Below are 27869 nucleotides of genomic sequence, written 5' to 3'. Positions count from 1 at the left end.
AACTCTTTGTTTAAACTGATGAGTACCTTCATTATCTGTCAATATGTTGATTTTATAGTTAACTACTTCACTGATCCCGGCTGAAACAATAACTCCAGTACTTTCTAGTACTGGCCTTGTATTTCACCCTACTGACTGTAGCTTGACATATCTGATGCAATGCATCTACAGAATGGCACTCAAACGCCAAATGGAGATTTGAAAAATAAGTTGATGTTGATTTATTCGTAACAAATGGAAAAATGTACATGCCTTTCAGTGTCATTTTCTACTAAGACAGCTTGTTTTTCTGATGTAAGGAATATGAAGGAGGCTGTTCTTTACTCTGTGACAAGTCACCTCCAGACTGCACTGTGCCAGAGACACCGGATGTTAGAGGACACACTGAAAGGGGCTGCCTGCTTTGTTCAAAAATGTAAAAACCTTTAAGTGACATCAGAGATGCTATTTTCAGAGCTAAAAAAATTATCTTGGAATCTTAACATTTTGCCTGTCTAAATAAAAAGTATAAAATAATGGATTGTATTTTTAATGCAACCTTTTTCCAGCCACTTTTGTAATAAAATGAAAATGTCCACACAAAAAAAAGCACGAGGGGCTCTGTGGCTGTGGACGCTGTCCCTGTCTGTGAGGGGTGGAGGTGGACATCTTCAGGCACCTCAGCAGCCCTGCATCATGCAGCAGGGACACCTCGCCACCTCCAGCCCTTTGGGTCTCCAGCCTCAACACTCCAAACCTCCAAGCTGAATGTACCTCTTTGAAACTAGTATGTTCAAAACCTGAAGATTTTCTGTAATAAAGCAGAATGTTTTAAAGATAAACCGACGTCTTATAGTGCTTTGTTAAACCCACGGTTATGTCAGCAGGTTCTGTCTGATGTAAGTATGTGTGGGCGGCTGAGAGTGTGTGATTGTGTGCATTTGACCACATTAAGCAGACGCTGTGCAGTAATGAGATGGCTGAGAGGCTAAGCTGGATCAGCTGAGTGGCTACGTATCAGGATGGCGTACTGCTGCTCTCCTACTGCTCTGTGTGTGGCCTTGCATCAAGAAAACACGAAGCACTGTGAGTCACTGCAGATGAGGTTTATATACATTTATATATCTGTTTTCTCCACTTGAGTCTCTGCTGTTAATGAACACTCATCCATTCAGAGTAGTTGTGGGTATAGCAGTGGGGGGGTTGAGTTGAGAAAGGCTCTGTGTATCAGTATGTCCACAATGACACCCTTTCATATTTGTTCTGTTTGAATGTGATTGTTGTGTATTAAAGGCTGTACTTAGCATGGGCCAAAGTTGTTGGCTAAAGGGTGTGGATACATTTTTATTTTCTGTTTACAATAGATCTATTCAACACTGTGTGTGTATCTATATTATAGTAGAGCTGAATAAAGTGGGGACAGAAACATGGCAGCCTAACAATCCAGCTTACTGTAGTACAGTCAGCATTATACTGAAGGCATAGAAAACTGCAAAAAAGAGCATGCGGGAGTGTGAAGTTAAGGAAAAGTTGGGAGGGAGTTGGCAGTGTGTCAGGAGCAGACTTGAGCTCTGCTCGGTGCAGAGCTGACGCACTAAAGCCCAGAGAGAGAGAGGGAAAGGGAGGGGCGACAGAGAGAGAGAGAGAGAGAGACAGACAGCAGTAGCCAGATGGAGCCTAGTTTGTTTTGAAGTAGCTGCTGCTAAGAGCAGCAGCTACTTGTGTCTGCCGGCACTAGTGTTATGTGTTTGTGTGTGTGTGTGTGTGTGTGTGTGTGTGTGTGTGTGTGTGTGTGTGTGTGTATGAGGGGAAAAGCTCATTACACCCTGTCTGGGTGAGGACAGCAAACCACTGTTTTCTGCTTATGTGGACAGATCTCTTGTTGTAAGTGTGCTGCTCAGTGTGGAGGCCCTCTGTGCAGCTCAAGGTCAGGAAGATCCAGCAGCAGCCTCCAGGAACTATCCCGTCTGGATCTTGGGACCCTCAGAGGCGGGTGGGCACAAGTTTCCCTGTTCCTCGATTATAGGAACACTATGCAGGGCTACAGGACTCTGAAGAGGATATGAGGCCTGAACTACTGTCAATACCTCCCACAACAGCATCAGTTCTCCCAGCCTGATCCTGTGTCAGAGACTAAGGGAATGGGCCCAGCCTCACTGCAGGGGGAGAGAGAGCCGGAGAAAGGGTCCAAGGGGGAGATGGAGGGCTACCGCTGCCTTCTGCAGGCTGGGTCCCAGCTGGAGAGCACTCTGCAGCGTAAGTTAACATGATGCTGACTGTCCTCATTTAACTTCTGTTGGCCGCTAGCAGGCTTTTCAATATAATCCTGTATCTGCTCTGAAACTACTGTATTTCCCATTACAACTACATTTGGCATTGTTATATTCAGCAGACTGAAACCTAAAAACACTGTAGCAGAAGTCCATTGAGTTTGATTTACTGTGCTCATTTGTAACTTCTGAGAACAAATAGAGGAGGTAGCTAGAGAACTGCACCCTCTAGGTTAGTCAGTATTATTGATGTGCCAGTTCCTGCAGCTTTGCTCCAACACCAAGCCATTGCAGGGATTATGTCAGCTATTTTAAGCCATCACAGATGGATAGATATTCATCCATAGTGATATTTTGTAGACTGTGGGTTGTAGATCAGAGTGGGATAGTGATGGAAATAAAATGCATGCTGCTGATGTATTTAACCCATTTGAACAAAAGAATAGGATGTTCACAAAGCACATAATGCAGCTTTTAATATTCAGGGTATGTTGCTGTGTCATGTATTAAACTACGAGGCTAATGAACAGTCAACAGTTAGTCTTTATCTTAAAGCAACAACTGAATTTAGTACAGAAAAGGAGAAAGGGTTATGGTAATTTTGATAAAATAATGTCATTAACATAAGAATCATCAAAAACAACATCTCCCTTATCATTTGTCAGTCATCACTCTGAAGGTCTGTCTTGCAAAAGGCAGAAAAAAATGGAGAATGAAGGTAAGATGATGGACAGAAATAGCACCTGATGTGGAGCTTCCTCCAGAGGCTAATGTGATTACGTTGGGACCTTGGCAGCCTTGAGTTATTGTTTAATTGATGGGCCTTTGCCTTTTTATGTCTAATGTGGGTTCATTGTACCTGGTCTGGGCTGTGTAGGTAACAGAGACAAGGCCATGCTGAGTTTCTATTCATACCAGGCACGTTGTCTTTTCTCTCTGTGTGAAATGTGAGTCACTCTCTGGGTTTGTCCTAATCTGTTTACAGAGGATGCAGTGGTGAGCATGAAGAAAACACTGCTGTATGAAACAATAACCATACATTCAGCATTTACTTTATGAGTAAAAACACATGATCCTTTACGTAGCTCACCTATTGCCCTCTCCCTTCTACACCACAAGTGTGTGAGCCTTCTTTGGCTCCTTTAGAAAAATGTTAGCATTGCAAAGTAAACCTACAATATACACACTACTCGTGACACAGGGCCTTATGACTGTGTTGTCAGGCAACACCCAATAGAAGAGTACAGTCTGAATCTCCCTTTTGGTGTTGTCCTGCTTATCATTTAAAGTCTGTGTTATACTGTAATCACGTATTCCAGCTGGTAGAGTATACCATGAACTGCTGCAGTGACAGTAGTATGGTCAACACCACACTGTCTAATAATCTTGTATGACAGAAAGCCATGTGAATCATTATGAGTCACCTACAAAGGCCATAGCGCAGTAAAAGTAAAATGTTCTGTCTTCAGTGTCTGAATGTTAGCTAGACAACATAATCTTCAACCGAAAGTTCAATGACCTAAACTTGCTGCTGTGTATGCTTTCAAACAGTTATTCACATTGCACACACTTCAACTATCTCCAACACTTCAGTTTTAACTGAAATTCATTGCTTACTTTTCAAATGACAGTCCAACTATGTTTGTCTCTTACACTTGAACTGTTTAACTGCTTTCAGTGCATATGCATCATAGACTATATAATATATGCCATAATATATGGACAAAGTTTTGAACTGCTTTCAGCACTAACTCTTCACCTTTATCACCTATAAGTCAGTTGCTTACAGGAATCAATGTGAAGCTGAAATTTGAAATGCTTTCAGAACTGACACCTTAACTCCTTTCAGTGCTTAAACATCACTTGATGAGACATTTTTACCTGTTTACCATGTTTGCTCCTGCAAGTTTCAGCATCAATGAGCACAGAGTTTTATTTATAAAGATTTGCCTTTCCAAGTTTTCCAAGTTGTTGATGAATCAACACTACAAAGGCTAGCAGCTCATACAGTAGCATTGGAAAACCAAAAATATTCCTCCTTTCACAGCACAAAATATTTTGTTCTATTAGTGTCAAATAACACTCTAAAAACTACCAAATGTCTTCTAAAGTACCCACATTTCTGTCATATGGCATATGGGCTGCCCAGCCAAATATATGTGAAGCTATTGACTAGGGTTTTACTATCTAAGCCTTTCTGGTCTTAAACCAATCTAGTTTTCCTGTATCCCAGTGGGTAAAAGCCACAATTTTCTTTTACCCTTTTCTATCAGAATGCCACCCACCAGTCTAATCCCCTTAGCAGTGAAAGCTTTGTTTAGCAAAATATCTCATGACCTAAAATACTATGAGGCTAGGCCTCTGTGTACTATGAACATGTTCAAGAGGGGATTTCTGCTCTGTAAGGGATTACGTGTTTCTGCTTTTTGGGTCTTAACACTAGTTAATATTCAGACAGAAGTCATGTTCAAACAGCCTCAACATGTGTGGGTTTAATATACTTCCAACCTATTTATATTGACGTCTTATGGTGCCTATAAAATGTATACGCACCCCTTTGACATGCCTCATTTTGTAGAGATTCTTCCCACACGGATCACTGTTTAAAAAAGCCAAATAAAAAAAACCATGATTCAATGTAGTAAAATAATAAAAAGCGAAAAGTTACATAGGTGAATGCTTTTTATAGAAGCTGTATGCAATGAATTCAGTGTAGATGGTTATCACTGTTTGGACAACAGAGATAAGCTCCCAGCCTTCAGCTTTGTATGCAGACTGTAAGGATTGCTCTTGGAGTCTAGATCTGTTCCTGACTGGCACCAAATCTCTTTTTCCATTCACACTGGCAAACATTCTCTGTGTAAGAGCAGAGGAGTAAACAGAGGTTATTTGACTTTCGCCTGTGCACACCACCCTGCATGTCATCTGGAAAGGACATCATGCCAGCTCAAAGAAAACCTCAGCATTTCCTACTTTGATAACATTTAACTGTTTAGAAGTGTGTGCGTATAAGTGAGTTATTTATGCTAAACAGTACTTTATTCATTCCCTTGTTTGATTGACAGACTACAAGGCATTTGATTTGGCAGTGTCCTTAAATTAATTCCATCATGGGCTGTGCTGGAAGTTGGGCAGCATGAAGAGAGAGTACAATATCTCCACAAGTTTATCAACAACGTTGCAGTTTGCAGCTCAGGCTGCCCTTCCTTGATCAAATACAGTAGAGGTCCGCAATGTGAGTGCTTGTGTATCAGTGTGTTTTTTTTACATTAGCTGCTCCAATAATTTATTTAGCAGATTATATCATTGGCTTCTTATTTATGAGCTTGGAACTTACTCATTAACATTACATAAACACATACATTTCGCAATCTCACACATTGTTTTATATAAATAATTTAAAGCATAATATGCCTTTATATTGCACTTATCCCAATGGAAAATGTTAACAACATGGCATCTATTTGTTTAATACCTGTCTCAACTTGGCACAGGATATTTAGGGTTATATAACTATTCCAGTGTGACGGTAACTTTACCCAGCGACTGTGTGTGCACAGTACAGCCATTGGTCCTGCTCTGGCCCAGCTTGGCTCAGCTACTCTGTTACAGATGCATATAAAATATTCAGCAGTTACCAGTAGAGCTCATTACTCACTTCCTGACAGCCTGACAGACACTGGAAAATAACACCTCTCCTCTCTCTCTGTTTCTTTTGCCCTCTGTCATCTTTTTTAGACTGTTTTTTTAATTCTCCTAAATCCATTATGGATGAGGAAACAATGAATTGTGAGCAAATTGACTGCCCTGTAGATCTGTTGCATTAACTGCTGAACATTTAGTTTAGTATGGCTTTAATAAGCAAGTGCCCTAATACTGCTTAGTTTTCGCTCCTACAGTATGTCTGTTAGTTCTTGTTTGGGAGAAAGCTGGGAAGTTATATTAAAGTGTCCCTTACTCTGCTTAAGATCTTCCCCTATATGCATTAATTCTACTGTAAATGAAATGTGAGCATATGCAAACAGTCTTAATGTGTCGTTGTGTCTGCTTTCTACACGTGGTTGAATGATTCTTGGTGCACCAAAGTGCATGAAAGCCTCTTTTGAACTGCACTGACTGCTCTACAAGAAACTGTGTGCGTGTATTGACCACTCAGACAAGAACACCAAAGGCACCAAGCATGAGACACCGGGCTATCTGCCAGTTAACTTCACACTACACCAACATCACTTCAGATGCTGTACAGTAAATGAGCTAATGCATTTTAATGATGTCATTGTAAAATTTGCACCAGATGCAGGATTTAGATCTGCCACAGTAAGGCAGCATATATACAGTATCTGTTGATTATTGTCATGGAATAGCAACAATCTATTTTCAGATTAAAGCTGATAGGTATGAGTCTGTCTAGCTTTTAAATGTGAGCAGTTTTATGTCAAAACTTCAGTGTGGTCGTCACTGTGGAAAAGCCTTTGAAACGTTATTTAGGCCAAGTGACTTCATTAGACTGTGGTTTTGTGTGTTTTAGAGACTATGAAACAGCTCTCAGATTCACAATTATTCTTTTATTTTATGTGTACTGACATTCTTCAACATATTGTTTTAATTAGAGTAAAGTTTGATTTATAGTGGAGACCCTTAGTTTTCTAGTGCACACCAATTCCCTTAGCTGTTATAATTTGTGTGTGTTCTTCCAGAGGTGACTGTCCCTGTAAGCTTGAAGGAGGTGGGAGGCTACATAGAGAAACAGGTGGCATACCTGTCAGGTGAGGCCTTGTTTAGTCATATCTCAATAAGAGTCTTTAGTGACAGGTGGTGTCCCACCTGTACTAATCTCAAAAATAAAATTGATTGCTTATATCTTTCTTCCCAGGGGGCCGTGGGGAAGACTCCAGTGTCATCATCACCCTCCCAGAGTGCTCCGCTTTCAGTGACATTCCCGAGGAAGCTTTAGCCAAAGTCTTTACATACCTCACACTCATCCCTCGGTGTGTCCTCTTTTGTCTATTTCTGTCTGATTCTCTCCCTCTCTCTGACTGTCTGCAGTGCACCAAAAACCCAGCGCTTGTATTCTGAGCACAGCTGGTCTTTACTGCTCCATAGTGTCAAATGTCCTATTGATGCCCTCTATGTCCAAACCTCTTTTTCTCTCCCAATAGATTAGGAAAGTTTACATTGTGTTATGCCATTGCAGTGAATTTTGAATGATAAAGAACTAATGTATGTAGTTGTAAAAGCACCTATAAATGACATGATTTGACTAATCCATCTGCTCTTGACTGGTCTTATCACCAAATCCTCAATAATTGCACAAAATTATATTACAGCTGTATACAATTGCCTAATGTTTCTTACAGAACCAGACAACCTGGAGTAAAATTTATCATCATTTTAGACCGAAGACTGGATACATGGGCCTCTATCAAAACTGCACTTGCCAGGATAGCAGTGAGTTTAATTTTTTATTTCATCAAGGCCATCTGTTTAGACATCATGTATATGACCGATCGTTGCTTGTGAGCTGCAAAATAGCTATGTGCATATGCTACTGATTTATTTATGAGTCGCTGTCCATGGTGCTGAAAACCTGAGCGGCACCTGGACGGCACCTATCAGATCAAACTACTATTTTTTTGTGTACATACTATCACAGGGCTTTTCTGTTTAGTGTATAGTTTCATGTGGTTTGTAGTTTGAAGAGAAGCGGAAACACTGTTTGTACTGCATATTGCTGCAAATGAATGAGTAAGCAAAAACTGTGTGATGACGCGGGGTGCTGAGGATGAGGAGGAAGGCGGGCGGGAGGGAAACATTGCAGTCAGCGCTGGCACCCTCCGTCAAAGAGTATATTTGCCTCCGTCTGAGAGGCAGCAGCAGCAGCGCTGCGGCTGTGGTCAGGCAGCCGGAGTCAGCTGCATACCATAGCTTGGCACCGATTTCCACCGGACGGACGGGAACTTGCATTTAACCGAGATGGCTTCTAACACCATGTATGATTGCTTTTACCGGCAGGGAATGCCGAAGATCCGCCGGAGCCCGGTAATGAGCTGCTGATTAGTTTTATTCACCGTGTGAAGAGTTTGGGGTGAAGTTTTTGGGCGGGCAGTGTGAATGCGGCAGTGGCACCGAGTACTGTGCGGTGTGTAGCACTGCGGTGCAGAGCGCACCTCTGCTTAGTCATGCGACTGGCTGTGTGTGAAATCTCAACAGACTGATGTGTGGCTTTTGAATGCATGTTTATCCTGAAATCAGAAGCTTGAGTTACAGTATTGACCCTTCGTGGTCTAGTCAGGACAAATGAAATACAGAAGTTGCGTCACACTCAAATGCATGCATTATTGGTGTATTACAAGACAAAATACATAGGAGGCAATATTGCATATTAATCCTACTACAGAGGATGATTTTACATCACTTTACCTATGATGTAAAAGTGCAAGTCTGAATTGAGATTTTTTTTTATAGATACAATATCAAATTCCTTTATTTTACTTTATTTTTTTACAATGCATCTGCAGTAGGCTTGATTAGATATATACTGATATAATACAGTCCATGGGTCTTGAGTATGATGTGGGAACTGAGCAGAAATTCCTACTCAGTCAGGCAAGGACCTCAAACGACTTGAAGATGAAATGCAGCATATGACGTGTGTAAATGGTGAACTGACTGAACCTTGAATCCATTAGGCTGACAGTAATCGTCTGAGTGACAAAATGGTTGAGACCTGAAGTCTCTCCTGTTAGATGTGGAGGATTAGAGCTTGTTAATGGTTTTTTCTTTGCCGCTCATATCTCTTCTTCTGCATACAGGAGTTAGTTTATGTTGCACCCTGAGCTTAAATACAAAGTTTTATACCAAATCCACATATGCAGCATCATCAATATGACAGTGGACCTCTCTTCCCTCTCCAAGGCCTCCTTTCCTGGGAACCTTCACTTGGTCTTGGTGCTCCGACCCACCAGCTTCTTCCACCGCACTGTTACTGATATTGGCTTTCGCTTCAGCCAAGAGGACTTCATGCTCAAGATGCCAGTAAGGCAGCTCCTCCTCAGTTACCAAACATGTCCCACATCACAACAAGGTACACCTCGTTCTTGTTCCAACCCTGATCTCCATGAGTCAAAATGTTCTGTGGTGGACACAGCCAAGAAAACATGTTGGTTTCAGTTTTGAAACAAATACTATCATAAAGTGGGTTATCCTAGGATGCTTCTAATATTCTGGTAATCTAAGTACTTTAATTTTTAAATTATAGGTAAAAAAGATGTTTGTCATGCCATTTCCAAAGACTGTGACTATTACAAACAACCTCATGGACATACTAGTGGTTCTAATGACCCTTTAATGACCAATCATACCTCCTCCCCTATGGCAAAGAGATGTACCCAAACTATTTTTCAATTAAAAAAAAGAAAATGAATCAATTATGTATTTCAAAAACACTAGGTAAAGATATACATATAAGGGAAGGCATGATCATGCCACTCTTGTAACTTTGCTAAAAGCACAAAGTGTTCTTTGTGAGGTCTCAGATTTTGTCTGCACCTTTAGGTGGTGATGCTGAGCTCGGTCACAGACCTGCTGCACTACATCGATGAGAACCAGCTGACTTCAGAGTTTGGAGGCACTTTGGACTATTGTCATAGTGACTGGATTGTTTTACGAACAGTAAGCTACAAATCAATTCTGAAACATATGGGACCAATGAATATACAGTATCATTCTTCATCATCTCCCTGTTATTTTATTTTTTGAGGTTCACCTCAGTCAAGCATGATACTGTATATTCATTGGTCTCAGTATATATATGTATATATATATATATATATATATATATATATATATATATATATATATATATATATATATATATAATGGGATATATATTACCAGTTTGATAAAGCTACTGCTTGAAACCTTTCCAGTGTGTTGGATGGTTGTGCTGTGTCTCCCTCCTATACCTTCACCCTAGATACTGATGTGTCTTGGTGCATTGTTGCTGTCAGAATTCCACCAATATCTTAAGGACACTGAGCCACAGATTGTTCTCCTTTCACAGGTCTCTATATTTTTTTCTTCCACTACAGGCTATTGAAAGTTTTGCTGTCACAGTCAAAGACATTGCACAGATGCTACAGGGCTTTGGCACGGAGCTGGCAGAGACGGCGCTGTCTGATGAGGGGAAAACCATCGAGTATCTCCTTGAGTCTCACACTGACAAGTACAGGAAACTCAAGGTGAGCTTTAAAATGTTTTCATACAAGATGCAATTATTCATTTATTTACCGCAATGATAACCAATTTTTGTTTTGCAAAAAGATCTAGTTGCATTTTATGAAGTACTATTTTGAATACTGCTCATTTATTATGTAAATATTGCTCTATTTGACAGGATGCAATCAGGTCCGTGTCAAAGGAAGGTCGTAATCTTCTCGCAAGCCTGGAGAGCTCGGGAAAGGAGGATGACTCCCAGTGGGATGTGAGGCTGGACTGGGAGACAGTACAGAGGTAAGGCTGCTCTCTTTGGTTTAAGAAAATTCTCACATTTATAGTCAAATTGTAAACCTCAAATACTTTACTAAGCGCTTTACAGTAAATGATGGCAATGTCACCCTGTTTTTTAGGCTTCTTGCTCAGCTCAGAGACATGGAGTCAGCCTTCGATGGCTTCTTTGAGAAGCATCATCTGAAACTCCATCAGTACCTACAGTTGCTTAGATACGAACAAAGCTTTCAGGAGGTAAGAACTCCATATATTTATCATGTTTACATGTATGTATGTTTTTGTGTGTTTGTGCCCATATTTTCATACTCCCCAGAGGATAACATCATCATTTTGGGCACTTGATGAGCTACTGCCTTGTGCAATTCCCAGGCTCAAGTTTTAATGTAGGTTGTAATGCCTCTAGGAGCCACCAGGTTGGCTTTAGACTGGTGTTGTTTTACTTTTTAGTCTGTGTGTATCTGATGGTGTGTGTTTTTTGTCTAGATGGAGTTGTGTCTGGAGCATCTGATGGCTCAGGAGAGGGAGCTGTCCATATCTGTTGACACTCTAGTCCAAACAGAACAGGCTCTCAAAAGGTTGGACAGTCTAGAATCAAATGCACAGGTCAGTGTTAGCAATATTTGAAAATAACAGCACTTATACAGATACATATAGTGGTTACAGTGTCCAAAATAATGGACTCATTCCTTCTTGTATTTCTTTGTTGGCTCAATCAGGAGGTGATGTCTCGAGCTCAGATCATCATCCTTCACGGACACCAGCTATCAGCCGGTCACCACTATGCCATGGCTCTTATTATGCAGCGCTGCAACGAGCTTCGCCACTACTGTGATACACTCAATGCTGCTCTAAAGACCAAACACACTCGTCTTCTGCAAACACACCAGCTGCTGCTTTGTCTTGAACAGGTATTGAGGCGTGTATCTACACACACACACACAAATACACATCAGCACTCACAGATTTTTTTTTCAGCGATACACGTGTGTTCTCCATCTTCAGGCCCACACTTGGTGTGATGATGGAGCGTATCTGCTGGCCAATCAGCTGATAGATAAGTACCAGTCTAAGGAGGGGGCCCAGGCTGCTTTGAGGGACATTGAGCAGTTTCTGGAGGGGGCCCCGTCTATGCTTAGCTTAGGACCTGACATCCTGGCCATCGAGTACGAGGCTGTCATCACACCTCAGCTGCAGGTCAGTGACCACAACAATAATTTTTTAACTGAAAACTATTTTGAGATTTTTAGACCATCCACTTGAGCAATAAAACTTGTGAAGCATTTTTTTAACCTTGAAACTAACATATAAACCTGTTTATAAAACTACAGGTGTCAAGCATACACAATGACCTTGTTGCAATCATTTCCGTGTTTATGTTTCTCAGTACCAGCACTTTTTCTGGATTTTACATCACAATTGAATTTCCTACCTCTGTGTCCTTCTCTCTCTCTGGTAGGCCCAGATAGGGAAAATGCTTGAGAAGCATGCAGCAGTGCAGCAGATGATCCAGAGCCGACAGGCTTCTCTAAGAAAGCTGGCTGATAAACACGTGCGACCGATCCAATTGGTGGCCCCCAGGCCTGAAAACCAACCACGTGCCAAGTCCCCGCTCTTCTCCCCCAAACATGGTACAACGCAGACACACACACACACACACACACACACACACACACACACACACACACACACACACACACACACACACACACACACACACACACACACACACACACACGGCCTGGCACCAATCCCTCCCCTCGCCCCCCCTCCTTCCATCTTTCCTTTAGGGACCATGGTTAAATTAACACATCACAGTAAGCCTAAGGTGTCCACCTTTATAAACAAGCTGGAGCGAGGCTAGAAGGTATAATCAGTCCGCTGGGAAGTACCTGACGGCTCTATTAGTCAGGATAGCTGCTATAAAACCATATGTGGTTCATATACATTAAAGAACCTTTCATCTCCCTTTGTGTCTCAAGGGACGTTGCACAAAGCTAACCATATACAGTACAGTGGTACCCAATTAATACTGTATGTGTTATCTGGCATGCTTTTCTTTCTATTGTATCCACTGAATGTGTCTCAATCAATTGGGGCTTTTTCTATGTCCATTCATTTCTTTAAGGTTTTGTTCTTCATGATATGAAGCCATACTAATGAGAGTAGTAACAAGAAAGAGAATGAAAGTGATTGTGAACATCCGGTGATACTAGGGACAGCAGCCATTTAAGAGAGAAGATGAAGGGAAAAGTGGTTAGCTTTGATCAATTGGATTCGGTGTTCACGTATGTATGTATGTATGTGCACACACTTGCATGCATACCACTGATGAATGTAACATGGCACATGCAAGGGCTAAGTTGAGCTTGAATTATCATGTAAGGATTCAGCTGCTAGGATCAAAAGCACACTGACAGTCGTGCCAATCGCTGCTTTGGATCTTTACATAGTGGTTCCAGGCCGAACCTTTAAAGTTAGCATTGATTACCTCAAATGCCAATCATGACTGATTCATGTTTTTTTTAAGTTACTGGGGAATAAAATGGTCATAAAAGAAGGGCGAGCAAATCTCTTTGAGGCTATCGTGTTCGCATTGTGCACACAGTCAATAAATAAAATATTGTTTTGGTTTAGGGTGTGTGCTTAATTTAACTAATTAAATCTCCTCAATATGCCTCATCATATCATATAGTAATATACTGTATGTGAATTACACTCATACACTTTGATGAACTGCTGCTGCTGCGGCTGATGATCTGGCTTTTACAGGCGATGGTTTGAAGTTTACATTCGACCTCTCCCTGCCTGGGAAGAGAGCATCCCGAAAGAGCCCCAACCCTAGAAAAGTAAGGAAAAAATGAAAAGCTTTTTTATTTTATTTTTATTTTTTACTTCCTTTCACTTTCACAGATGCATTGAACCCCCCAAATGTTTATTATCTTATAATTTCCGTATCTACCTCTTCCTGTTTGGTCCAGTCATTTGTTTGGTATATTAATCATTTCTCTAAATCCAACTGGAAGAGTCAGTGTTGTCGATCTTTTGTGTGTTCAGATAGAGGTGATCCACGACTACCAGGAGAGCCGGAGCTGCGTTTCGTACAGTCTGGATGGAGAGGACAGCCCTGATCTCTTGAAGCGGTGAGAAGAAGGCATCTGACGACCCATCTGTCTGTCCTCAGTACTGCTCTTGATGCCGTTGACTTTGTGATTCTCTTTGTTCAGTGCTAATAATGCCCTCTGGCTCTCTCTCTCTCTACTTCTCTGTGTCTACTTCTGTATGTGTGTGTGTCACAGTCATGTCATGAGGGAACTCATAGAGACAGAAAGAATCTATGTGGAAGAGTTGCTGTCAGTTCTGCTGGTGAGAGAACACACTTTCCCCCTATTTGTTATGTCACACAAAAATATTAACACTTTATGGTTAATTCTCCCATGTGTGTACTGCATGTTTGGGTGTGTCTGTGTGTCAATCACTGCTCACGAATTCATTCTCCCTTGTGGGGGGAGGGGCTTAGGAGAACGTTTTGGGCTTTAGCAGAAAGGGGGGGAAGGACTGAGAAGTTGTTGATGTTCACATTTTTTGTCCTAGATCTTCCCAATCTTACCTACAGCACCTTTAATTGTGTTGCTATGATTAAATATTGCAGGGTTACAGGGCTGAGATGGACAACCCAGCTCTGTCAGGGCTTCTGCCCCCGATCCTGCGCAGCAAGAGAGACATCCTCTTTGGAAACATGCCTGAGATCTACAACTTTCACAGCAGGCAAGTGATCAATGCCTCACATCACATAGGATCTCTTTGAAATACAAAGATAAGAATGTATGTTAAGTATGCAAAAGATTCAAAAAAAACATAAGGAGTCATAAGGAGAGAAATGTGGTTCCAACGTGACTGTTAGCTTTACATTGATTTGGTGGTCAATCAGTGTATAGCTTACCAGATTTAGAAAAATAATTTTCTTATCCAAGACATGCAGCAAAGTGCCAGCAAAGGCAGAGAAAAATAAGACTGCAAGCTAGTAAACATGGTTTAAACAATGCACTCTACGTGTTTGTTAGACCTCAATGATACACAAAATATGTTTTGGGTGACTAACACTGAATGTAAAAATCATTTTAATTTGTTTACAAGAAAAACTCCACAGACCATCTTTAATATGGCAAATGCGCAATGGAGTTTTTAAGTGTTGGGTTTCCACTCTTGCCGACAGAGTATGCCTTCCTGCTCATTTTGTTGATTTTTAGAGCCAAATACACCATGCTACCTGGAAGTAAGTGTGTGGTACTGAGAGATATCCATTGATTTATAATGTTTCTGTATTGATATCTTGTGTATATGCTAGAGTTATAAACCAGCAAGCTCTCTAGGGGAAAGGAAAGAACATAAAAAATGTTATTGAATGGATTGGTCATAAGTACATTTACAAATGACAAAAAAGGACTGTTTGTACATGCAAAACACTTAGTCACATGAAACAGGCGCTGGCTAAGTTCCTAACAGCCAGTTATTGTATTAAGGCTGATGCATGGGAGGGTTCGGGTTAAGATGGTTGAGCTCTAATTCTTGGCTTTTGACCTTTCTGGGAATCCAGGGTTTTCCTTCAGGACCTGGAAGGATGCCTGGAGGCTCCTGAAAGTGTGGGAGCTTGTTTTCTGGAGCGGGTAAATTGTTAAATGTTGTTATTTTGCGTAGCTTCTTTATATTTGATTATTCTAGCATCATTTCTTTCCATATTTTTTGAACAGATGTCTCTTTACTGTCTCCCCAGAAAGAGAGTTTCCAAATGTATGAATGCTACTGTCAGAATAAGCCACGCTCTGAGGCACTGTGGAGACAATTCTCAGACTGTGGCTTCTTTCAGGTCAGTTTTGCCATGATTTCACTTTTAAAACAGCAATTTTTGTCTGATTAATTTACTGTTTTGGTGCCATGCAAGATAGGTTTACAATATGTCAAGTACTGTTTGTTTTATACTAAACTTCTACTAATAGAAACTGAGTAATACAGCAAGGTAGTTTTACAGTTACAATTAAAAAGCCATCATTGACCAACTTTTTATTCATTGTGCTTGCATTTGTCTTCCTTGTGAAGGAGTGTCAAAAAAAGCTGGAGCACAAACTGGGCCTGGATTCCTACCTGTTGAAACCAGTCCAACGCCTCACCAAATACCAACTGCTGCTTAAGGTTAGACAGGGGGTGGTGTCACAAACATACACACAAAGTTGATTGCCTTCAAGTATGTGAGACAGAAGATTTGAGGCTATATTTTTCATGAAATTGGCCTTAAATGTGTAGTTCCAATCAGCAAATAATATCTTCAGTGTATTCAAAATACTTAATTCTCCTATTAGGCCTCTCTGTGAATAAAAAAAAAATGAAAAAAAAATCTACATTCAGAACAGCTGTCCCAAACTGCATACAGTACATGTGTTCGATCAGCTCCGGCTATGTAGCAATTAATTCAGATTCCCCTCTTTATTTTACGTATTCACCACTAGAGTGCACTGTTATAGCTACTGTGTTTATGTGTGGTTTTGCATGAATTTGTGTTTGTGTTCTTTTGTTTGTGTGTTCAGGAACTTCTGAAACACAGTCCAGATTGTGAGGGGACTTCAGAACTGCAGGGGGCATTAACAGCAATGCTGGACCTGTTAAAATCAGTCAATGACTCTATGCATCAGATAGCCATCACAGGATATGAGGTGGACATTCTCATTTTCTAAACTTGAATTAATGTTCTCCAACGTACATTTTTACAGAGAATATGCTAACAACAAAGGCTCACACATAAATTCCTCTTTCCATCATATGTAGGGTGACATTTGCGAGCTGGGCCGTGTGTTGATGCAGGGTTCGTTTAGTGTGTGGATCAGCCATAAGAAAGGGCCCACACGCATGAAGGAGCTAGCTCGCTTTAAGCCGATGCAGAGACACCTCTTCTTGTACGAGAGAGTTCTGCTCTTCTGCAAGCGGAGGGAGGAGCACGGAGACGGCTGCGACAAAACCCCCTGCTACAGCTTCAAGCACTGTCTCAAGGTTGGTCTGTGTCTTTGTTTGGGTGCATCAGAGGAGTACACCAGTCTTTTTGGAACATCAGCCAATAATGGTTAAAATCAGTGGTGGAATATAATCAAATAAACTTACTCACGTACTGTACTTTTTAGGGTACTTGAGTATTTCCATTTTATGCTACTTTATACTTCTACTCCACTACATTTTGGAGGCAAATGTTGTACTTTTGTACTCCACTACATTTATTTGACAGCTTTAGTTACTGGTTACTTTGCAGATTTAGATTATTAATACAAAATAGAAATCAAATAATACATTAGGATGTATTATACGTTTAGTTACCCAGCAATGTATAAAGTAATTCAAATTAGCCCAATTTTAGCAGCTGCAACATTAAAGTGATAAGCACATTAATGCAGCAAGAATTATAATCCAGTAATTCAATATACAGTCAGGTCCATAAATATTGGGACATCGACACAATTCTAATCTTTTTGGCTCTATACACCACCACAATGGAGTTGAAATGAAACGAACAAGATGTGCTTTAACTGCAGACTTTCAGCTTTAATTTGAGGGTATTTACATCCAAATCAGGTGAACGGTGTAGGAATTACAACAGTTTGTATATGTGCCTCCCACTTTTTAAGGGACCAAAAGTAATGGGACAGATTAACAATCATAAATCAAACTTTCACTTTTTAATACTTGGTTGCAAATCCTTTGCATTCAATTACAGCCTGAAGTCTGGAACGCATAGACTTCAGCAAGTGAAATGCATGCTCAATCGGATTCAGGTCAGGTGATTGACTTGGCCATTGCATAACATTCCACTTCTTTCCCTTAAAAAACTCTTTGGTTGCTTTCGCAGTATGCTTCGGGTCATTGTCCATCTGCACTGTGAAGCGCCGTCCAATGAGTTCTGAAGCATTTGGCTGAATATGAGCAGATATTGCCCGAAACACTTCACTGCTTTTGTCAGCAGTCACATCATCAATAAATACAAGAGAACCAGTTCCATTGGCAGCCATACATGCCCACGCCATGACACTACCACCACCATACTTCACTGATGAGGTGGTATGCTTTGGATCATGAGCAGTTCCTTTCCTTCTCCATACTCTTCTCTTCCCATCACTCTGGTACAAGTTGATCTTTGTCTCATCTGTCCATAGGATGTTTTTCCAGAAATGTGAAGGCTTTTTTAGATGTTGTTTGGCAAACTCTAATCTGGCCTTCCTGTTTTTGAGGCTCACCAATGGTTTACATCTTGTAGTGAACCCTCTGTATTCACTCTGGTGAAGTCTTCTCTTGATTGTTGACTTTGACACACATACACCTACCTCCTGGAGAGTGTTCTTGATCTGGCCAACTGTTGTGAAGGGTGTTTTCTTCACCAGGGAAAGTATTCTTCGGTCATCCACCACAGTTGTTTTCCGTGGTCTTCCGGGTCTTTTGGTGCTGCTGAGCTCACCGGTGCGTTCTTTCTTTTTAAGAATGTTCCAAACAGTTGATTTGGCCACACCTAATGTTTTTGCTATCTCTCTGGTGGGTTTGTTTAGATTTTTCAGCCTGATGATGGCTTGCTTCACTGATAGTGACAGCTCTTTGGATCTCATATTGAGAGTTGACAGCAACAGATTCCAAATGCAAACAGCACACTTGAAATGAACTCTGGACCTTTTATCTGCTCCTTGTAAATGGGATAATGAGGGAATAACACACACCTGGCCATGGAACAGCTGAGCAGCCAATTGTCCCATTACTTTTGGTCCCTTAGAAAGTGGGAGGCACATATACAAACTGTTGTAATTCCTACACCGTTCACCTGATTTGGATGTAAATACCCTCAAATTAAAGCTGAAAGTCTGCAGTTAAAGCACATCTTGTTCGTTTCATTTCAACTCCATTGTGGTGGTGTATAGAGCCAAAAAGATTATAATTGTGTCGATGTCCCAATATTTATGGACCTGACTGTATATGAATCTGAAATGCGCCTTTCTACACAATGAGTACTTTTACTTTTGGTACTTTAGGTATATTTTGATGCTAATACAGAGTATTTTTACACTGTATTAATGCTGGTTTTACTTAGACCTGAACGCTTCTTCCACCGCTGGTTAAAATATGTTAAAATAGGTTTTGACCATGAATACCAAAATCAAACAAATGTCCTTAGTGGATCACTTATTCCAGTACTCTGTGCTGCTATGTAAGCATACAGTACTAAAGTGTCTAAAGTCTATAAGTCTTTAAGTCTAAAGCGTGAGAAAATAACATGTTGCTCCAAAGCAAATTCTAAGTAATTTTAAATATTTTGTTATGTCGGTTTGTCAGTGGGAAGTTGGTAAAATTAGTATAAAATATCATGAGGAGGGTTATTACATACAGCCTACTTTTGTGGGTAAACTACATAAACTCAGACTTGTTTTGATTACATAAGAACAAACTATTGCTGTGCCTGAAATCACTCTTTATTTGCTATCTATCCATGCACTTACATAAGTATGTACATACATAAGTTTAAAAACTCAATTTACTGCTTACTATAGAGTACACTATTGGGTTTAATATGTAGACAGCAGCGAATGAGTAAACAAGAAGACAAGAAAGTCATTTTAAACACAGCTTAGAGTTAAAAAACACAATTCTATGAATGGATACATCCAAAAAACGGTTGGCGTAACACTTAATAATAATAATTAAAACTTAATATGACAACGGTTTATTATATTGGTTAAAGTTAATCACATATAATCAGTCATTACCCCTGTCACTAACGTGATCTATAGTTAGGTTTAATCAAGTGAATGATCTACTGGAGACACTTAGTTGATGTCGGCGTCTGTGTTGTTGCCTTTTAACACGTGTAAGTTGCCCAGCTGGCCACAGAACCTGATGTACTGTATTGTTATGAGACTTCTTTTGTTGTATGTGTTGATGTGCGGAGGGTGTCACAGCAGGTGTCACACCAACAGCTGCTGCTCTTGATTTATTATTGAGGATGTTGGGAGGAAGCAGTCGCACAGCGGAGGTGTGTGTGAGTGTTTGTGTTCTGACGGGACAGATGTGTTAAATGATGTAAGTCTGATGTACGATGTGCTGTTTGTGCTGCTCATCCTAATGATGTGTGTGTGTGTGTGTGTGTCGGTGTAAACAGTGTATGTCTCTTGGCAGATGACTGCTGTGGGGATCACAGAGAACGTCAAGGGAGATGTGAAGAAGTTTGAGATCTGGTACAGTGGCAGGGAGGAAGTGTATGTGGTTCAGGTAAGGAGTCAAATTAAGTTTAATGCCAACATTGCCAGTAGTTGAAATACAGTATGTCGCTGATAGTTTATTACTTTTACAGTAGTTTTACACACTCTTTTAACTAGAGCTGCAATGATTAGTCAATCGGCAGAAAATTAATTGGCAACAATTTTGATAATTACTACCGTTCTGCTTTTACAATAAACTGAATATCTTTGGGTTAAGTGCTGTTGGTCGGACAAATGATTTATTGTATACACTGTACAGTAAATATAGGTTTAACAAAAAGAAATGGCAACATTTTAGCTGCAAACGTAGATAGAAATTTATACAGTACATAATGCTGTAATCCACTGACCGTCTGTTGTAACGTTTCTGTTGTCTCTCAGGCTCCTACATTGGAGGTGAAGATGACTTGGCTCAATGAGCTACGCAGAATCCTGACTAACCAACAGAAGCTGCTCAGAGGTCTGTGAATAACAGAAGTTAATCTGAGAATGAGAATCTAAGTGTAAAGGTCCACTTACTTGCTTCTGTGCATTGAACTGCATCACACAGCCCAAGAGCATGAGACGTGGTTGGAAGCTCTGAAAATGTACTGTTCTCAACAGTAGGCAGATGTTTTCACAATCTGCACATCTTCATATCTCACAAAAAAACATACAAATATGCAAAACAAATATGGTGGAAATATGGTCATAAACATAAACATTCAAGCCCATTTCTGTCTCGCCACATATACTTGAATGCATGAATACACACGCTCATGTATACACACACACACACACACACACACACACACACACACACACACACACACATCTATACACAGTATTCAGTGAGGTATTTTATTTAGGTCTGCTATGGTATAAGGGACAAAGCTCCTGTAGCTACGACCAGATGGAAGCAATGTGAAGTTTGGATTATGGGTGTGATCTCTCTCTCTGCCACTTTTAAAGAATAAACATACATGTTTAAAACTAAAGTTAATATTCAAGTTGAAAATCAAATGATAACCTGCACTGAAAATAAAATACATTAGCTCCTTTCTCTTCTCACAGATGAAGCATATCAACATGGCCAAATGGTTGGACACATACCGCTTTCTCCCCCACTCTCTGAGAGGTCAGTGTTTACTGATACAGTATTTACAGTTGTATGTTAGGTGCATGACTGTAGGCTATAGTTGCACAAACACACAAAGGCATATGCAAAACACACACGTGCACTACTATCTGCATTTGCTGAGTTTTCATATCTGATCACAGCTTGAGTGAAAGTGATGATATCATTTCACCTTGCCTTGGTAGAAGCTTTGTGTGTTAGTGGTGTGTGAGAACGGGTGCAGGCCCAACTCTGTCCACTGCTGTCTGGTTGCCTATCCACACTCCCCCCATCCCCCACCTGCAGGGGCATGCGGCCGTCCAGAGGGGTACCTAGGGGCTGTCTGCCGGGGCTAGACTTTGTCTCGCTGTCTGCTGATGTGTTTCTGTGCCTGCGTTCCCGGAGTCCCCGTCCCCGAAGCCCCCGGCAACGGCCCCGGCCACGCCCCAGCCACCGCCCCGGCCAGCGCCACTGACCTGCCCTAACGCTCAGTGGTAAACTCAGCCTGGCTCACCTCGCCTTGTCCTGGCATGACCCACCCAGCCCGGCTTGGGGACCAAAAACCCAGGGCAGCTGTGTTTGCATACTGATCGTCACATGCACCCCTTTTTATAACTTCCATTCTGGTTCATAACTGACCCCCACACTCCCTCCCCACGTTGAAAGGCCTATGTCTAGCAGCTCCTCCATTGCATTTCTAACATGATATCAAAAAACAATTGCTCTTGCTATTTTGCATGTAATACAAAGGGCAGACAAAAAGACGAGTTTTGGTTTTCATCCCATGATTTTTCTTAATTTCCACATGGCTGGTTTTTAAAATAGGGCTGGTTTTTTGAGATCTAATCAAGCTACAGTAGAATTTGCTTTCCAGGAGCATTCTTACTTAGCATTTAATAATGGAGTGACCAAATCTCTAAATTTGGATCTTGATAAATCGAGACCAGAGCTTCCCTTGTGTTGACACATGCTGTGTTGTTAACACCACGTCAGTGAATCTGTGAGTCCTACTTCCTACTTTTACAGAGAAGCTTGCAGATGGCTGATCTGTGCTCTGTGCTGCTGTCTGGCTAGCGCCTGAATGGCTGTGTGAAAAAATAAAAAGGACAGAGTTGTTCCTTGACACTGATCTGGGGCCAGCTGTGCTGTTGGATGTGTGGATCAGATCTGACCCTAGATTGTGTGACTGAGGATAACATCTATCCTGAGCTTGTCTGCTGACTGTGTTAAGCATTTGGTGACGCTTTGCTGTTATTTTGTGTTGTTCCCCCAGCAAGCAGCAGAGGGTGTCAGTGAGCTCGGAGGACACGGAGTCAGGGAAGAGCAGTCCAGACCCCCAGCCTCACTCCCCTAAACACCAGCACAACCGCAAGAGTGAGTAAATCTAGGCCACACACATCTATGCCACAATCAAGTACTGTAGATACTTAGAAACTAAATCATAGAAAATGTTATGGGAATTAATGCAAATCATACATGCTTTGCACAAAATTGTACTGCTGTTGCTGATTTTCTTCATAATTTCTAACTGATGTAGATATTTGACTTTTCCCCCCTCAGCAGTTCAGGTGTACTTTAACCTGAAGAACCAGGTACATCAAGGAATTTTGGGGAAAAAGGTCCAACCACTGAGATTAGCTTTTGATTCTACGTTCTTGTTTATTTTCCAGTAAGTGACAAAGGGGTCTTTATAATCGATATAGTAACCAAGTATCTACATGGTGCCTTTAAGGTGTAGTGTTTGGAGAAATGGGTTCATGAATACCTGTAACAGCCTAATGTGTGTTTCACAGGTTGGCCCGGAGCTCATCACTCGGTAGACATCTGCGAGGGTCTGGAGAAGTGGTCTGGAGGTCGGGACGCCTTCCACCCATCTGACACAGAGGAGGAGGTTTTGGTGCAACTGGTGAGACCGACAGTGGTGGAAGAAGTACTCAGATCTTTGACTTAAGTATAAGTAGCAATACCATAGTTTTGAGAAAAACTCGGTTACAAGTTGAAGTCCTGCATTCAAAATTACACTTACTTGAATGTGCAAAAGTATTTGCAATAACATATGCTCAAAGTTTTAAAAGTAAAAGTACTCATTATGCTAAAAAAAGTTCCATTTCAGAATAATGTATATGATATCACTGGATTATAGTTATTGATAAAAATCAGTCAATATAGTGAAGTAAAAAATATACAATAGCCTTTTTGCTTCCGAAATGTAGTAAAGTTTTAGAAAGTGGAAATACTCAAGTAAAGTACAAATACAAGTACAATACTTGGGTATATAATAGTACTTTACACCACTGGAGACGAAATACACATTATGCCTGAGCCAAGTAGCTGTAGCTCGACTTCAGATGGTTCAAAATGCTGTAACCTGTCTTACAACAAAGATTAAGAGCAGGGAGCACATTCATTCAGTGTTGACCTTTCCTCACAGGCTACCTATCAAGGACTCTACATAGTAAAGCCCCTAACTAGTATTTCTTTTTGTGTCCATATAGTACTTTAAAGTCTCTCAGGTCAGCAAACTAATGTCTACAGGATGTTCCCAGAGTCAAGTTTAAATGTAAAAACAGCATGCATCTCTTTACCACCAGGTTATCCGATTTAAATGAAATACTTTCTTTAAAAGACACTTTTAAAGAAACACTATCATTGCCTTTATGAACTAATATATATATATATATATATATATATATATATATATATATATATATATATATATATATTAGGGCTGTCAAACGATTAACATTTTTTAATCGTGATTAATTGCTGAAGTTCTATAGTTAATCACGATTAATCGCATGTTTTATCACATGATTAAAATTCTATTATTTTGCATTTCAGAACAGTTTTTAAGTACATATTAACAATGGAAAGCAATTCTTACCAGTGTATCTTGATTGGGAATCAAATGAATGCAAAGAAAATGACTTTATGAACTTGACTGTTATTTATTTACTGTAAACAAATGTGTGAATCTGTCATTATTGCACAATTCCTACAAGTACCTAACTAAAACACCACAGCAATTGACTGAGATGTAACACTAACACGTTGCTTATACAGTACAAACAAAATGGTCCAAAAACCAGATGCCACAGCAGGACATTTAACCTTTACATCTTTAACAAGGATTGAGAACAATTGACTGAGATGTAACACTAACAACCACCGTTAAGGCAAACGAGTGCAAAGTCCAGCCAGAGTCAATATAGTGTTTAGTAACTCCTAAATAATGTTGATTACTCACTGACGTCCAGTGATCACCGGTTAATGAGACAGCGTTTGCACTTGGCAGCAGTTCCAGTTTAGCTGCTTTCTCTGTGTGGTACAGGCTGTGTATGGTTAAACTACTGTCCCCCTCGATGGCAGTGTATAAGACGGGTCAGAACATGCCAACCGTAGCACTTCTTTAAGACCCGAGTCCTCTACGATGCTGACAGGTCTGCAATTAGTTGCCACCCATTTTGCAAGAGCTGTGGTAATTTTTTTGGATTTGGTTTCATCCAGAGGTCGGCAAGTAGCACTCTCCAAAATACTGCTTTGCCTGAGCCCGCTAGCATCAAACTGCGTCACGTTAATATGCTTAGCTCGTAGGTGGTAGCTGAAGCTTGACGTGCTTCGGTGATATTTTAATTCGGCTTTACACAATGTGCATATGGCTTTCGACTTGTCTACTGAGCCGTCCGGGAGTTTTTTTTAAAACAAAAGCGCCATTCAGAAGTGTGTTGCTGCTGTCTTTCTCCATGCCTGCATTCTGGAGCAGAAGATGTGTTATGAAGAAGTACGGCAGCCCCAAAGGGTCAAAATAGTAGCCGTTAGGCACGACGCAAAGCCGAGTGAAGTGTAAAATAAATAAATCGCATGCCGGCATGCGATTAATGCGCATTAATCGAATGCCGGCATGCGATTAATGCGCATTAATCGCATTGCGTCGGCCCTTATTCGCATCGCGATTAACGCGTTAACGCTGACAGCCCTATGTATATATATATATATATATATATATATATATATATATATATATATATATAATATTTTCACCCTTTTGTTTTACATTATTTGTATTTTAATTCTATGTTGTGGTTCTTGTTCATGTTACTATCCTGCCTCTTTGATATTTTGTGCTCAATGCCTTTAATGAAACACTTTGTAACTTTAGCTTTGAAAAGTTCCATATCAAGTCTTAACTATATAAATAAGACTTTACTTACTTTGTTCCTGACAGTTTTCCTTTTGTGCTAGTCTCCAGGCAGATACAGGGCTCTGGCTGACTGCCTTCAAAATGGACCAGACAGCATTATCATCAAATGTGGAGACGTCATCCAACTGCAGTGTGAAGACAACAAGGGACACTGGTGAGTTCTCAGCCTGTCAGTGTGGCTTAGTGATCAGCCAAACTATCCCATATGTGAAAGGCTACAACATATGGCAAAAGTAGCTTTTACATTTATAACCAAATGTAAAGCTGAACATGGTAACAGAGTTTATTTATCTAATTCCTCCCCCTTTTTCCTTCTTACCTGTTCCTGACTTTCCTTCAGGCTGGTGAAAAACCTGAGTCGGCGACAGGAAGGCTTCATAGCAGCTGCCAGCCTGCGGCTGATTCTAGTAGACAGCAGTCGAGCACACTCCTCCAGACTAGGGGGTAAAGAAAAGACATGGACTTCCAAGATGACAATACAATGTTGAGCCATATTATTTCTTTACTTTGATTATCTTTTTTAAAGTGTGTATATTTTCTTGTAGACCCAGGGAACCTGAAGCCGAGAAAGCTCAGCTCCCCGTAGAGAAGAAAGCACAGAATGTGAATCTAATATGTACCTGTGGAGGATGAACAGAAGGAAAAGGTTGAGCCATAGCTGTCTCATAACTGATCAGCCACCCACTCCTCACTCCTTGGTGACGTCTGCTTTCTCCAGCACAATCATTAAAGAGAAATATGTGGGAATCTAGATACCTGATTTTCTTCCAGGTTATGATTGACAATCTACTGGGCTGGTGTTTTCTGATAGTGAAGGTGTGCTGTGGCACCAGTGCAAAGGCTCAGGAACTGTTTAGCCCTCTTGGACAATCAACAGTCGATTTTTGGACCCTGATTGGTCTTCCTCTTTTCTGATTGGTGTGGAGAATCTTCCATTTGTAACACACATAAAGTCAGGATGTGAGGTTGCTGCTTTAGCAGTTTGTCATTTCTCAATCTGTGAAACCCTTCCTCATTCCAGCTAGTATTCGGGATTCTAGTATCTCTGAGTGTGTGTTCCTGTTTGTCTTAGTGTGTGCTGGATGGATGGTAGCCCAGGATTTTCCTGAAACATTTCTTAAAACAGAGACTTTTGTACATATACTGTATCATTTTTAACATTTATTGTACCTCAGTGTTTCATCTTTGTGTAGTTAGTTGACATTTGTCCATTGAATTACTTCATTGTATTTTTCTTACATCTCATTCCTTAAGGCACCAATCTTCTGTATATTCTAGGAGTTAGAATGCCAAAATGTGCCATGCCATAATGCCTTTTTTTATTCCTGCTCTTTTGGAGTCTCTTGTATGTACTGTTTGCAAAATCAAATACTCTGTTATTGCTTTAACCTGACCTCACAGATATTCAAAAGGCATTTTAATAAGGTGGCTAGACGTGAGAAAAAAAATCCACCTATTGTCTGCGTAATGTGTGCTTTTCTTGCCGCTTTACCTCTCTTACTATGTATTTCCTCTTAGTCAAGCTGTTATTTCCTTTGTTTATTCTTGAATGTATGATGTGTTAGGGAGTCAGGGGAGACATAACCCTCTGCATGCAGTCAGCAGTTGACATGTCAGTGATGGTAATGTTAGACATAAGCGGACATGATGAAGATTGATTGATTGGCAATGTATTCCTCAGTGTAGAAGAAACGAGAAAAGAAAGAGAGACAGAGAGGGAGATTATCCTCCATGTACCCCTCCCTCACAAAGGCAGATTGCTTCCTCCTCACCATTACAGCTCAGTTAATCTCAAGTTCCCCATTAAAAGGGATCATACAGCCAACATGAAATATACCCTCTGTGTCGAACGCTTAATTAAATATTGATTGCAGACTTATATGAATTTACCACGTCAAATTGAGGCCCCAGTCGGAGGCCTGCCTTTCGCTGTTTTTGTATATGGAAATTAGTCTATAAAGCAGCAGGGGCTGCTCCACACTACACATTTCCTATGTTGTTTGTTTATTTATTTTGCAGTCATATTGTTCCTATATATTGAGAGGTATCTGTGCAGCTCCGAATGAAATTACATCTCTATATTTTTTAAAGGAGCTACGCTACAGCACATCAAAACCCCATTTTATTTATTTTTTAGCTTATATGATGAAGTCAGATGTTTTCTTTGTAACTTTAATCCAAAATGCTGCAGATTTTGCACAGATTTTCCTGGTTGGAAAACAAAACGAAAAAGCCTGCTTAAAATATGTGTGTGTCCTGATGAGCCAAGTAGCCTGAGCTTGTCGCTGAATGTTTCTTTAAGATGAAAATGCATGGCAACTGATCAATGAGCAGGTTTGTATTGTTAGACAGTCACTGTCCTAAACTGGCTTAGCAATAATTGTTTTGGTAAGTGAAATAATTCAATACTTGTTTTAACATGGTGATATGTTTGGCTGAAAACTAAGGCTGTTCCTTTTCATGCACCCTGATTTACTCTTATTAATTATGTGTTCTTGTTTTAATGGAATTCAATTAACATAATAAAGTTGTGCAGACCT

At 40.5% G+C, this 27869-nt stretch overlaps 1 protein-coding gene across 1 annotated transcript; it reads left to right on the top strand.

Moving 5' to 3' along the window:
* Positions 1-1752: 1752 nt before the first annotated feature.
* On the top strand, positions 1753-27865 carry mcf2a (MCF.2 cell line derived transforming sequence a). The gene is made up of 30 exons (XM_078260375.1): positions 1753-2235; positions 6947-7015; positions 7123-7237; positions 7607-7697; positions 9165-9284; positions 9804-9920; positions 10340-10489; positions 10645-10760; positions 10877-10991; positions 11241-11360; positions 11474-11665; positions 11760-11951; positions 12214-12385; positions 13527-13603; positions 13812-13897; positions 14054-14120; positions 14407-14522; positions 15352-15421; positions 15529-15621; positions 15852-15944; positions 16337-16462; positions 16575-16796; positions 19950-20042; positions 20414-20492; positions 21086-21149; positions 22402-22502; positions 22922-23034; positions 25371-25483; positions 25670-25773; positions 25875-27865. The coding sequence occupies exons 1-30, from the start codon at positions 2121-2123 to the stop codon at positions 25913-25915; spliced, it is 3342 nt and encodes a 1113-aa protein (XP_078116501.1). The 5' UTR covers positions 1753-2120; the 3' UTR covers positions 25916-27865.
* Positions 27866-27869: the final 4 nt, after the last annotated feature.

This window comes from Sander vitreus, chromosome 10 (genome assembly GCF_031162955.1).
Source record: "Sander vitreus isolate 19-12246 chromosome 10, sanVit1, whole genome shotgun sequence".
In the NCBI taxonomy this organism is placed as follows: Eukaryota; Metazoa; Chordata; class Actinopteri; order Perciformes; family Percidae; genus Sander; species Sander vitreus.
The sequence above is the reverse complement of the archived record's forward strand: the minus strand, read 5'-3'. Positions and strand labels throughout refer to the sequence as shown.

Bases quoted from the DNA above. Each gene is read 5' to 3' on its own strand.
- mcf2a (XM_078260375.1), top strand. From the start codon at position 2,121: ATGGGCCCAGCCTCACTGCAGGGGGAGAGAGAGCCGGAGAAAGGGTCC. The intron at 20,043-20,413 runs GTAAGGAGTCAA...GTTGTCTCTCAG, and splicing joins AGGAAGTGTATGTGGTTCAG to GCTCCTACATTGGAGGTGAA. The intron at 25,774-25,874 runs GTAAAGAAAAGA...ATTTTCTTGTAG, and splicing joins ACACTCCTCCAGACTAGGGG to ACCCAGGGAACCTGAAGCCG.